This window comes from Carassius auratus, unplaced genomic scaffold (assembly GCF_003368295.1).
Source record: "Carassius auratus strain Wakin unplaced genomic scaffold, ASM336829v1 scaf_tig00217029, whole genome shotgun sequence".
NCBI classification, from domain to species: Eukaryota; Metazoa; Chordata; class Actinopteri; order Cypriniformes; family Cyprinidae; genus Carassius; species Carassius auratus.
The window spans coordinates 351,329-366,405 of record NW_020528861.1 but is presented as its reverse complement, the minus strand read 5'-3'; the positions used below and the strand labels follow the sequence as shown (position 1 = coordinate 366,405).

At 33.2% G+C, this 15,077-nt stretch overlaps 1 protein-coding gene and 1 pseudogene across 1 annotated transcript; one reads left to right on the top strand and one right to left on the bottom strand.

Annotated features, from left to right (window-relative positions):
- Positions 1-4,575: 4,575 nt before the first annotated feature.
- Positions 4,576-5,199, top strand: LOC113099763 (GTPase IMAP family member 7-like; the record flags this gene model as incomplete). The annotated part of the gene is made up of 1 exon (XM_026264708.1): positions 4,576-5,199. A coding segment is annotated over one exon (624 nt), but the record flags the coding sequence as incomplete, so codon positions are not given.
- Positions 5,200-8,122: 2,923 nt separating this feature from the next.
- LOC113099751 (GTPase IMAP family member 2-like) lies at positions 8,123-10,652 on the bottom strand (annotated as a pseudogene).
- Positions 10,653-15,077: the final 4,425 nt, after the last annotated feature.

Genomic DNA, 15,077 nt, shown 5'->3' with positions numbered 1-15,077 from the left:
TCGCTGTATGTGGAACAATTTCAGGATGTGGTTGAAGAGTTTATGAATATGGAGTCAATGTTAGTTTTAGTTCTTTGAGAATTACTGTAGATGAGAAAAAATAAATGCTGCTGAGCTGTTCTTTAAAACCAGTTTTAGATTCAGGTCTTTCTTTTCAACGTACAGATCTTCTTAAGCTCCTTTGTGTGACGCTCAAATGTACATAGGAAATACATTATTATTGGATTATTGGTTGTGTGTTTTTAATAGTCACTACTCGTATCAATGGCTTAAGTATTTCAATATACACTTTCCCACATTCCCAAATTTAGCACATAAGGTACATGAACAAATGCATGAACTCTTTTCTATCATAAATAAAAATGTAGTTCAAAGGGGGAAATTAATTTGAAGAATTATTATTGGGGGTTCAAAAATTAATATAATTTTATGTTTAGTTATAATAACATGCTAGCTTCTTTAAATGTTGAGCAGCGTTATTATCAGATTGTTAACAGTCTACTTCCTTGACTTTTCAAACCTCTGTATGTATATCAGATATGCTGAATGAAACCATGTTAATGTGTCCAATCACAAACCTTGTTTGCCCAGTCATCTGAACAGCCGTACTCTAGATGCCCAAAGCGAGATTATAGTTTCATTTTGCTTCAGTAACACAACACACTGCTGAGTGATTTTCATCAATTTTCGAGTCCACAGAATCATATTTACCACAACAAAGGTAAGACATAACTGGCACATTGATATTAAAACTATTAATAATTATCACCTATATCAATTATAAATACATGTCTGCCAATCCTTTGCCATTATATCAAACCTTATTCAGCAAAAGTTATTTTCATTTCATGCAGGAATTTTGCTGCTGGAGACTGAAATAAAAGACTGAGAAATGGCAGATAAACGTCAAGGTGAGGTAATACCTTATACAATACTGTTTATACTGCTTGCATACTTAAAATATATCATGATGAAAACAGCAATTAACAGCAAATTAAAAAAAAAATTGTAGTGGATTAATCTGTGCTTTTAAAATAATTTAACAAAGCTTGAGCTTTATATAACAGCCCCTAGATAAGGTCTCTTCACTTCCTTTGAGGGCTGGATTATCAATTTGAAGATTTGAGGTGGGTCAGGGATAAGGGGGTTGTCCTGATTCATTGGAAAATACATATTCGGCAGTACACAGGATTAACAACAGTAGCATCCATAAAAATCATCAAATTTGTATAGGGTTAAATTAAAGTCTTCTGACATCAGCTACTAGTAAATGTGACCATGTATGTCTCCTTAAAACAGCAGTTAAATGAAAGAAAGAAGAAAGAAACTGCCATAGTTTTATAACAAAATGTAACTTTATTCCTGTAGTTCCTAAATAAATTTAATACAATCTACATGACAATATTATTCAATATGAATATACCTTATTTGTGTTAAAAAAGAACATTAGTGTTACTACAGTACATCCATGGAAAATATTCATGGCACTATATTTATTTTCTTCTTCTTCTCTCATCAATCCTGTTGGCAGTGTATAGGCTGTTTCTGATTCTGAACTAGTTTAGTTATAGAGTGTTATGTGGCTTTCAACAGATATGTGTGTGTCTAATTTAAATGTTTCTCACGGGATGTGAGAATGTACTTAGGTTTTTACATGTACGCTCAGCCTATGCATACAGCTAAAAGCACAACCTTTCAAAGTATACTCAGTTTGATAATCATCATCATTGGTATTTATTACATTGCATGAGTGTGGCTCAGAGGAAAGGACAGTTTGTTGCTAAAAGATGTGTGACATCATTACATACACATATGCAAAACTCAAATATTACTCAAACTTACTGGCCATCTCAGTGAAAAATAGGATTTGAAATATTCAGATTTGTTCATAAAATAATTAAACCATCATTTTTATTTTTAGATACAATATTCAATTATTGAACAGTTACTCATTTTGAACAAGCTAATAACAAGGTGTATCATCAATGAACATATTATTATTGAACAAATGCAACTAGCAACTCACATAAGCTGGGCACTTCTGTCCAACTTCCTCCAGGGCCAGGGAAATATAATATATTATAATTAATATAATATAATATAAAACACTGTAATACAATTGTTTAATTGTTTAAATATTAATATACTATAGATATGGTTTTCGTGCAATTAGCAAGCCATTTAAAGATTTCTTTGAAGCATATTTCCTACATTACTTCTTCTTTTTTTCAGTCATTGTATTATACAGTTAATTGTGCTTTTATGCCCTGCAAACACAAAAAAAAAAAAACTACCAGAAATAGTCAGCACAAAACACATTCTAGTAAGTGAGAGTTACCCAAGATAACTGGTTTTACACAGTTACCCACCTGAGAATAATTGACAGATTCAATGCTAGGCTCCCCGTCACTACTAGCATATCGCCACCTACAGGTGAGGAGTTAAACTGCAGAGAAAGTTTTGTCCTTGAATAGACATTAGAAAGGACATGAGTGTGTGGATGTTAAATGGCAATGTCAGTTTGATTTGTATATTTTATGTCAATGTTTTATGTCAATATCAGGTCTTCTGAAAATAATGTACCCACTGGGACACATTTTAAAAGGAGATGTGGCAAATCGATGATGTCTGATGTCTCAGTTAAGAGAAAATGCTACTTAACCTCTTAGCCTGAACCCCGACGCCCTCATCCTCAATGCCCCTCAATTCGCACGTGTCAGTGTTTATGAATAGATTAAATGAAACGGGACAAATTGAATCTTGACAAACTATGTATCATTATAAAGATCTAAGCCTCAAGCATCGACAACAGATCGCTGTTTTTCAATGGAAAGCTTATAAAGACTGTATTTGCTACATTTGTGTAAGCATTACACATAAAAACATGAGCAATGGAAACGCAGTACATACCAGATCCGTCGTAATAACGAGTCATAAACACATCCACAGCTGTAAATCCCGTTTCAGTTAGGAAGGTAAGGGTTCACTGAACGACATCTCATGAAGCACGTTTAGTCCAACGAATCAATAATGTTTTAATATGGATCATAATTTCTTTGTTTTCGTTTCAGTTCATCAGCGACAGAACTGTTTGTGTCCGCTATGGAATAACTCACGCTCAGAAACTGTGTCTTTGTAGTAAAAACACGGCATGGTTTTGCAGCGTACAGTGTCACAAACAGAATGAGGCGATCCACCGGAAAAAAAGTGAATTAAAGATAGTTTATTTGAATTTTGGCGCTCTCTGAGGGCTTGTGATGCGCTCTGACGCACCTGTCAGCAGCTTATAGCAATCGCCATTTTATTTGTTTTATTTTTCAACAGTTTTTATATATGTGAGAGTGTGTTTTATGTTAAATGTGAATGTAGCTGCATGATTACCATCGGTTTGAGTGCAAATCAGCCCAAATCAGCTCGCAATTACTGTATGATCACGGCTATCAAAGTGAACGCGTCTATATGAATAGAGAGAGTGGATTATTTACTTTGGCACATTTGTGTTATTACCATCTGTATAAGTGGCCATCAGCACATCAGCACTTATTTGCATCGTAATTCATTGTAAAAGATGCATTTCTATTAATCTCAGGATGTTCTGTAATTGACAAACAAAGTTAAATCTTTTTTCTTACTCAAATTATTCTTATTGTATTTTTCTAGTGCTCAAATATTCACTTATATGATGTCTAAGTTTCTGTCTAGTGTTTTATAATGGAAAAAAATGAACTATGCAGTGGTATGTTTACTGACTAAATAGTGTTTAGAAGTCTTCAATGCAGTTGGTAAATTTCTTTTAATATATTTGGGGGGTGGGGGGTCAAGACATAAATAAACATATTCGCAGGAGTCTCATTTTTTATGATATCTTATTCAGATTTGAAATAGAAACTCATGAGACATGTGGCTTTCAACCCATTACTATTCTAGATTATTCCAGGACTGATTTCATGTATTTGTATATCAAATAAAAATATTTGTGTATATAAGTGTGGTGAAAAAAATCAAGGCACTTCAGTGTCTATAACTTTTAATATTTTTGAGCATTATCAAATCTGGTTGATAAAAATGAAAGTCCAAAGGGTCTTCCTTACCAAAATTATGTTTGTAACACACTGAAGTAATAAACAGTTACAATTTTAAGTTAGGTAGAGCACTTTCAGCTGTGAGTCCCATAATGGGGAGTCAGGTTAACAGGTTAAACTCAATCAGGCTGACAAAGAGTTCATATTATGCAATAAATATCAATCAAACACAAATCACTGATGTCAGTGTGCCTGCATATATATTAAACCAATTTCAGTATTAGTATTAACTTTATATTTTCACCCAATTTCCTCTGGAAGAAACTGCTGTCCAAACTGACCTTAAAATTATGTTACACCGCATCTTGATTAAGTTTTGATTATTATTTGACATCAAATTCATTTTAATAAAGCTGCACATGGGTCCTCACTCCACTGACCCCTTAATCACAATCGTGGAGACATTTTAATCATCCACGATCAAAAATCATTATATTGTACAACCCTAGTCAAAACTCATCACAACTCTTAAAAAAAAATTTTTCACATTGTAACAGATCTGAGGATCGTTCTTCTGGGTAAAACTGGATCTGGAAAGAGTGCTTCAGGAAACACAGTCTTGGGCAGAGATGAATTCACAGTGAAAAACTCTCTGATGTCAGCTTCAATGACTTGTCTTGAGAAGAAAGAAACAATTGTTGATGGACAAAGTGTATCAGTTACTGACTGTCCTGGCTTGTTCGACACTTCAGTCAGTAATAAAGAACTACAGACTTTAATAGAGAAGTGTATACATCTGTCTGCTCCTGGTCCTCATGTCTTCTTGCTGGTTTTGAGATTAGGTGTAAAATTCACAGAAGAGGAGAAAAACGCTGTAAAATGGATTCAGGAGAACTTTGGAGAACATGCTGTAAAATACACCATTGTTCTGTTCACTCACGCTGACGAACTGGATGGTAAACCTGTAGAGCTCTACATCAGCAAAAGCACTGAGCTACAACAGTTAATTCAGACCTGCTATGGCAGATATCATGCATTCAACAATGAGGAGAGAGATAACCGAGATCAGGTCATAGAACTGCTGAAAATGATCGAAAAAATGATCATTTTTAATGGAGGAAATCCCTACACCAATGACATGTATAAAGCAGCCCAAGAAAAGATTAAGAGGAAGTAGAAAAATGCAGGAAAGAGAGGATTAACATCAGAAACAGCACCCAGTATTTATGACTGTCCAGATCAGGAATAGTGGAATAGTTTTATGAGACATATTAAGGAATTGTACAAGATACAGTTGTTATTTTAAGACTTGATTATTTTCTGCCTGTCAAGAATATTTCAAAATAATTATAACTGAGCTAATACATTGTACATAATTCATTATATATAAATATATATATATATATATATATATATATATATATATATATATATATATATATATATATATATATATATATATATATATATATATATTCAACAGCAGTTTTTGGTGAATGTGTTAGACTTCCGATAGGGAAATAATGAGAAGAATAACAAAGTGCAGTAAAATGTAAAACTGTTTGCATTACAAACCAGTGTGTTCATAATTGAGATAATACATTAAAGTTATGTGCTAAGACACACCCGTTTTCATTATCAAGCAGATGACAGCGGAAAACAGGCACATTACATTTACAGTGAGGTAGATAAGAAAAAATACATGTTTTGATGGTCTCTAAATTTTACTGCTTACTTCCACTGAGTCTCTGTATTATTTTTGACTGATCTAGGTAATACTGAATGCCATGCTAATTCAGCCTAACCATTTAAATATGTTTGTTTTACATTTTCTCTTTTTATATTCTCTGTAATGTCAACTGTGAGTAAAATATATAAAAATAAACTGAGCTTCATGCTTTTCCAAAAGTCAGTGGAATTATTATTATTTTTTTTTAATTCAAGTTGTCTTTTACAATCTGCATTTGTCTGAATAAATCAAAAAAAAAATTGAACATGCATATGAATGGTTTAATATGGCAAATATGCTGCCATACAAGTTCTCACCAATGAAACCAGACCCCAACCTGGAACTGCGCCAAAGCATTTCAAATCACCTTATTTATAAATGTATTATTTTGTAAAAATGAAAACACAAATTAATAAACATGAACATAAAATAAATGAAAACAACAACAACACACACAAACCACTATGTCAGTGGTTCCCAGCCATGTTCCTGAACACTGCATATTTAGTCTCTCCATTATCTGATACAGTTATCTAGAGTCGTTCAATAGCTGTCTGATTGTCTATTCTTGGGCTATGGTTAGACGTCTATTAGACGTATATATGTAGTCATTCAATAGCTGTCTATTCTTGGGGTATGTTTAGACGTCTATTAGATTTTCACTGACAGCCCAAAATTAGCCTCGATTTAGCCTAGACGTCTCGGCTGTGTTTAGATGGCTATTAGACGTCTATTAGACGCAAAATTGCTTGCTGGGTCAACACCTCTGTTAATCGCAATAAGAACTTTTTTACATTTATGACAGAAATAAATCTTGTTTATAAGAAGTGAAGTTGGTAATGCTGTGTCTGGAGTATTTATGTTAGAGTTTGACACCAAACAGAGGTTGGGTTTTCACTTTCAACCAACATTTTGACTTCTGAGCAATGTCAGTCCACATCTAGTGTGATGGGAAGCTTTATTAGAATGTTAGAGAATAATGTTGTGACAATGTTATCAATAGACATTTTTAGAATGTTTTTAGAGGATGTTACCCTAACTTTTAGCAGAACATTCTGGTAACTAAAATAAAAAATAAAAAAACATTCCTAGAACATTAAAGATTTCTAGGTGGGAGAACAGATTGTTTCAAATGTATTAAATAACAATGATATTGTAGCAATATAATTTATAAATAAAACAGCTCTAAAGAGAACTGGAGTGTATTTACCAATTTGTTGGCAGAGGCTTTTTACATGAACTCTGCCCACCAATGCCTCATGTGTAATGATGTGATGCAGTGAGTAAAACGTGTAGCATGTCCTTGACGAGATCAACACAGGTTTGATTCTGGCTTTTGTCAAACTCTGCTTCTCCTTTTCCTGTCACACCAGATCAGAAAGGCATTTATTTTCTATATAATTGGAAATAAAATGCTTAATTACTGATAATAATACAGTGTTAAGTATTTACTTAGCTGTAGGTCCCAATAAAATGGCATTCATCTAATAAAAGTAATATGATAATTTATGCTCAATATGTTATTGCATACTTTTTTATAATGTACTACAGTATTAAAGTGTAAATGTTGCAATGCTAAAATCTAAAAATAATTTATAATTATTTGCACTTTATTTGCAGAATATATCTCTTTTTCCACTTAGTGTAGCTGACAGATGTTCAGTTAAAGACAGCACGGTGTTGATTCAGTTCTGTCCAGTACAGTATGTAAAGTTCATCAATTATGAAAAGTTAAATTGGTCAATAAAGCATTTTTTTTACTAGTATGAAGCCTTATTAACAAGCCTTTGTTTGTTTGTAAGGTAACAACTTTAACAGCTGTGTTGAATTAATGTTCAGTGACAACACTTAAGTATATACTCTGAAACATTTGTTGCTTATTGTATACTGTTTCACACATTTCACACGTTTCGCTAGTGCATCCATAAAGTACAGCATTTTATGACAATTCAAAATGGCCAATATGGGAAAGTCGGATATCATTCAATTCAGCATGCTGCACTGAATCTGAGCTGTTTTATGATTTTGGGACAAACCTCTTCAGCAGTCATAAGCACTAAAATAGCTCAATTTCTCATATCTCCTGACCAGTAGGTGGTGCTGCATGTAGCCTCAGGTGATGCTTATGATGACATGAACCGAGATTTAGACAGAATACACAAAAGTGTGGTGGAGATACAGCCTCACGTCCAATTTGGCGTGCCCTTTGTTGAATTAGTTTGCCTGTTATTAGATAGGGTTTATAAAAAGGGTTTTCATAATGCTCTGCCAGCATGGTCTGAAGTTGATTCGAGTCGATTTTGTTAAAAAAGTAGACAAACCATCTTGGACAAGTTTGGAAAAGTAAGTCACCACCCATTTTATACTCTTTATTAGTAGAAATAAAACAGACAAGTCAATTAAAAAGATGAAAAAGAACACAACAGCTTCATATAAATGTAAAAACAACACCAAACAAAGTACTGAGAGCACATAATGAATAACTGAACAAGACCTTAACAACAAAGCATGAGTGAGACAGAAGAAAATTCTTTAAATGGATTTTTGTCTTATAAATTATATATATTTCATGAGGGCACTGGTAATGTATGATGGAGATTTCACCCCTGTAGCTCACTTATACCTAATTACACTGATGCTGTTACAGTGTGTGTGAAACAAAACAAATTTATAATGTCTAAATGTAAATGAAAATCTAATGTGAATTTAAGGCTCTATGGATCAATGTTTATCATAACATTTCTGTAAATGTTTTCAAAATAAAAGTGATGGTTCAGTGATAGAATCTCAATCTTTCCATGACTCATCAGTCTACATGAAAACCGTGAATATGCATGGTTTGTAACATATATTTTTTAAACATCCTATTCTGCAGATGATTTAATTTTTTTCATTACTACAACAGCTAAACCTACAACACAAATAACCCCTAATGAAATCTTAATTCTCCTTTCCCATTCTTCTCTGTCCTGCTTTGCCCTTCTCTGATTTTCTCTGTCCTCTCTCCGTCTCTGGACTTCTTTAAACATCTCAGTACTGTAGTGCTTTCCTTCATTTTTAAGCACCATTTCATCCATCTTCTCCAGCAGCTCGTTTACCTGATCCTGATTCTGTTTGTCTTCATTGTTGAATGCATGGAATCTGCCGCCACAGCTCATGATAAACTGGCGCAGATCCGGACTCTCCTCTATATGATCCTGCAGTCCGTACGATTCATTCAGCTGATCAGCGTGAGTGAACAGAATGATTGTGTGACGTGCAGCTTCCTCTCCAAAGTTCTCCTGAATCCACTGGACCGTGTTTTTCACTTCATCTGTGAATTTCACATCCAGTCTGAAGACTAGCAGAAACACATTAGGGCCAGGATCAGACATTTCCATACATTTTTTATTTCAGCATTTATTTCTTTTTCTTCAGCTGATGTATCCTGGAGGCCTGGAGTGTCGATTACTGAGATGTTCCTGCTACCCTTTTTTATCTCTTTTTTCTCTGATTGTTGAGTAACTGACTCTGGACTAAAGTCAAGTTTTAAACTCCTCTTTTCCCAGGATGGTGTTTCCAGTTGCACTCTTTCCAGCTCCAGTCATTCCCAACATAACAATCCTCAGATCTCCTAGTGTTGGAGAGAAACACTTGTATAAAAAATTATAAAAATACAAACAATATGCTAAAACAACAACAACAACAGAATGCTTTGTTTTAGATTTATTTCAAACAGTAAAATTTAGTTTAATATCATATCATTTTTGACATTGTGACCGTGATGCACCAAAACTCAGTGTGATTTCAAAGTTTGAGAGTACAACTCATGTTAACATTAACAATGACAAATACTTCTAAAGCATTTATTAACCTTAGTTCATGTTAATATCAACACTTAATAAAACATTACTGAAATCAAAAGTCATCTGTTATATTATTTATATATATAAATATTAATAAATATTATAAATATAAATATATAAATATTATTTAATGGAACTGAGCTAACGTGAACTAATGAATAGTTGTATTTTTATGAACTAACATTTACAAAGATGAATAAACTCCACAACAAATGAATTGATAATGTATTAACTAATGAAACCTTGTTGTAAAGTGTTTACAAAAATCTGAAATTTCAGTCAGTAACTCATTTGTGTGGATTAGATTATTCAGAAAAAGTGCAAAATAATGTTATCCTTGATTTCTCAGGTTGTAAAATTGACTTCATGTAGCAATAAAGATTTTAAATATTATTTAAAGAAATTGCCTGTGCCCCCAACCACTTAGAACAGCCTTTTGTGAAGGTATAACAAGTGGTTTACCTAGAGCACTAATGTAGAACATGAAAAAAATGTTCTGCATATTATTCTTTTCATTATAGATTTATTTTTATTTTATCTGTTTATACACTTTTATCTGCTCCCAGATTGTGCAGTCTTCACCCTCTCAACGAAGATCATATTTTCTCAGTTGATTAATCTATACATTAGGTCCTATACTCTTCCAAATCTACTTTCAAATGGTATAACTTTTTGACACAGACTGAGGCTGCACAATGTGTTCAGTTTAAAGTCAGTTTTTTTGTTAACCTGTGTCATCACATTTTGTTAGAATGCACAGAATGAAATTAGATTTCTAGGTGACTTTCACTGACCTGTGAGTTTAGCCATTTTTCTGGAAATCCTCTTTTGCTGTTTTAGATGTTCAATGAGCAGTTGTACTTGCGGTGCTCACCACTATCTTCTCTCTCTTGATCTGGATGAATGGCAAATGAATGTAAAGGACTGACTGCTTGTGCTCAGGTTAACTCCCCTTATATGAATAAACATATGATCATGTTACTGCAGCTGCAAATATGTTGTGATTTAACATTTTAGAGACATCCTCATGATTAATATTATGTTTATATTATGTAATCTAATTGAAACTTTTAATTTAATTAGGTGTGTCTTAGACAACTTCTGCTTAGAATAAAATTCATTAAACCACAGTCATTGTGTGTTGGGGGCTTGTCTGTGAATGTCATATAACATATAACCACATATTTCTTATAAATTTGTTATATTATTTTTATATTTGCCACTGCAATTATATTGCAACCTTATAGCTGTCAAATATCTCCACCATACATCCACACATAGACTTATTTTCCTTCTTATCACAAGTAAACAGTTTTCATAAAAACCAAAAGAAGAGTTACAGGGCTAAAATGACAAATTTCAAAGGGCCGAAGACTTGAAAACAGGTAAGTGGCAAACCAACAGAGGAAAGTCTTTATAAATACTAGCAGCAGGTTTGCCAATATATGACGTCTTTCTAAAGCTCGCTTCCCATTAAGTGTTAAACATAGATTTCATGGATGCGTGTTTTTATTTTACACCTTTAAACCCTTCAACCCCACTGCAAAGCCAGTCAATACTAAAAAGAGAAAAAGTGTTGCAAGTAACTAGATCTTTAAGTGATTAAGTGCTGATTGAGCATCAATGTTGAACTCTTGCTGTTAACTACCAGAATCAATGACGAAAATAGAAACAACAAGAAAAGTAATGAGAAACACAAGAACTACAACCACCCAACCAGGTCAAGGTGCAGTGGATGATGTTGTTTCATTGTTTCCTTTGAAGTTACCATCAAGCTGATTAGTGTTTGCTTTAGTTGAGCTCTTGACCCTGGAATATATAACATCACATAACTTATAAAGGATTTTAAAAGCATGATAAATCACAAGCATTTTGAACTGAATTTAAAAACAAAACGAAACATCAAGAATCAGTGTATGAATCTCAACAATTGTGACAATCGAAAGCTTCATGCTGCAATGCATGGTGGGTACCTAGTCTCTGTAAAAAAATATTTACGACATTAATAAACAAATTTGTCACATTACCATTTAATAATAGATATGTGTGAAATAGTGTTTAATTAATTGTTTGATTGATTATACAAAGCACTAATGTTTCTAGAAATTCTTTCTTCAGATAGACACAAGGTATTTTGATAAAGTTTTTTTTTTTTTTTTTTTGTCCATGCTATGAAAGTCTGTGGGGTTCAAAGTGTATAATATGTGACCCTGGAGCACAAAACCAGTCTCTGGGGTATATTTGTAGCAATAGCCAACAATACATTGTATGGGTAAAAATTATTGATTTTTCTTTTATGCCAAAAATCATTAGAATATTAAGTAAAGATCATATTCCATGAAGATATTTAGTAAATTTCCAACTATAAATAAATCAAAACTGAATTTTTGATAAGTAAAATGCATTGCTAAGAACTTCATTCAAACAACTTTAAAGGTGATTTTCTCAATATTTAGATTTTTTTGCATCCTCGAATTCCAGATTTTCAAATAGTTGTATATCAGCCAAATATTATCAGATCCTAGTAAACCATACATCAATGGAAATCATATTTATTCAGCTGTCAGAAGATGTATAAATCTCAATTAAAAAATTTGTCCCTTGACTGGTTTTGTGGTCCAGGGTCACATGTTTACCAACACTCTTCAACCATTTAAAATGATTCAGTTCGATTTGGTGAACTGGTTCAAAAAGATCTGTTTACATCGAATGATTCATTCGCGGACTGGTTTGTTTTGAACACTCTCTCACAACAGACCTGGAAGAGAAGACAATACTGAAAAAAAGTTGTAGTTTTTGCTATTTTTGGATGAAAATGTATTTTCGATGCTTCAAAAAATTCCAACGGACTCTGATGTCACATGGACTACTTCGATTACGTTTTTCTTACCTTTCTGGATATGGACAGTATACTGTACACACAGCTTCAATGGAGGGACTGAGAGCTCTCGGACTAAATCTAAAATATCTTAAACTGTGTTCTGAAGATAAATAGAGGTCTCACGGGTTTGGAACGACATGAAGGTAAGTTATTAATGATACAATTTAGATTTTTGGGTGAACTATCCCTTTAAGTATACTTAATAAAATAAACCTGAAGTACAGTATAAGTAATGTTGTATCAACCTCCTAAGAATGTTGCCTGTTAGCTGAGAAGGGTGTTCAATGTTTTTCTAAGAATGTTTTATCTCATTATTAAGAGAACATAAAACACAAAATGCCTAAATACAACATTTTTATCTAACCATTTGAGAACATTATTAAAGACCAAATAACTTTGAACAAACATTATATTAACATTACTGGAGGAATGTTTGTTTGTAACCTCAAAAGAATGTTTGCAAAAGTTCTGAGAATGTTCCGTGTTAGATGGGGAGGTCTCATTAATGAGGAAGTTCATTTTACATTGGTGTGTGTACAGGCTTATAAAGATAACGTATATTTTAGGATAACATGATTTTTTTAAACCTTGAAACAAGACTGATTGTAAAGTTTTGATTTGATATCTGATATGATGATTTCATCATACCTGTGATCAATGATGGTACAATGTTGCATGAAAAAAAGCAGCTGGATATGAAATGTTACTTTTTATTAAATGTGCAATATGATAAACATAACATACAATAAAACTAGATAGTTGTTCAAGTGTTTATTTAAAGACATTGATTTTGTCAATAAATATTTTTTTCTGCATGAAAATGTCAAATATTTAAATTTGTCTGTTGTGGTACAATGTTGCCTTGAGGCGACATACTTTAAAAAAAAAAGTAAATAAATAAAAAATAAATGATGAAAATGTTTCATAATATTGTTAAAGCGTCCAATTCTAAGTTGGAAAACATCACAAATAATTATTAATCATTGATATCATATTGCGTACCATTTCCAATTTGAGCATGTTATTGTAGAGTAACGGATATACAGTTCATCGATTCATGGGTTCTGAACTAATGAATCACGGTTTGTTGAATCTAAAACAATGCAAACCCAAAGCTTGCAGATTTTGAATTCAAGCATATAAACCCAACTCTCTCTAAACTAAATGCCTGGCCTGGCACCAGCTTGGCTGTATTTAAATTTATGTCACCCTGGACAGAAATTCCACAGTCACGTGAGCAGCCTCAAAGGAGAAACGAAACCCATTCCACAACACACACACACACATAATCACACACAAACAAACTTTTCTTTATGCTCTTTATGTAAGTCCTTAATAATATGTATTTTGAATAGGTTTGTGTTTGGCATAAAATGGTTAATTCTTGTTATGTGAGGATTATGACAAGTTGCTAACTTGTAAATTGGAAATGCTTCTCCTAATTTAATGTTCTCAAATAAGAGTCATGATTCTGTAACCCTACTCCTGACCAGCTCATAAAACTTTATGATCCCACTGGGAAACAGGACAGGAAAAAGCTAGCTCACTGGTACCTTCTCTCAATGTATTCTAAATGTATTGAGTATTGCTTTTTGGTGCATTAGATGTTTTCCATAATCAAAAATTGGAGTATCTACAATTTTATCGTTGGTTAATCAAACTTTAAATGTGTGTTATTCTTCATATGAATGTAATGTCGTGTTTCTATCAGTTATATATGTAATTTTTGGTATCTGTGGAATTGTCATGTTGTGACCCAACTATCCACCTACAGGAAAAGTTTGTAAAATGTATTAATCTGGAATTACGGACTTGCTAGAATATCACTGCTGAAATCTGATAAGCCAGAACTTATTAGAGTGGGCGTTTCCCCAGAGACAAAGGAACGTTTTTCCCGCTTCAGATCGCGGACATTCATTGGTTGTTCACGCAAACAGAGGCGGGAACCAGTCAGCCATAAGAACTGACCCAGGAATTTCCTCCTTCGCGATCTTGGTCCACTCTCCTATCACCGTTGATCTCAGCACGTCGGCTGTTGTTGTCTTTTAAGGGTTACTGTCTGTGAGTTTGCAAAACTGAGCAATTATTCTGTGATCACGCCTAATTCTCTCACCTCTCTCTCTCATCACCTCTCTCTCTCTCTCTCCCTCATTTGGATTCCGTTACGTCTTGTACAAAGTTTACTGTCTGTATTGTCGTACGCGTTATTTACTCTGTGTGATATGTAGTTTGATGTATTATTAGTTCAATTATTAAAAACCAATATATATTCATGATTGCCTCTGTCTAAGCACTCACACTATGAGTCAATGAAATGTCTTATCTTCAGCTACAAGCTCTTTACTTTTAGTAACGAAATTTCATAATGATAGGATAATGTTTTCATGGCCAGATAATATTTTTCCTTGAATTATAAGAAGTGATAACTGTATTGAAAGTTGATAAGTTAATCTTACGGCCAGTGCTGGACAAACCACTGTTTGATTTGCAGTAATTTACAGTAAGAGATATCACTGTAATTGATATGAAGAATGGAATATTGACATATCAATGAGTAAATTACAGTGCCTTATAATGAGTTATTGATATATACAATTGAC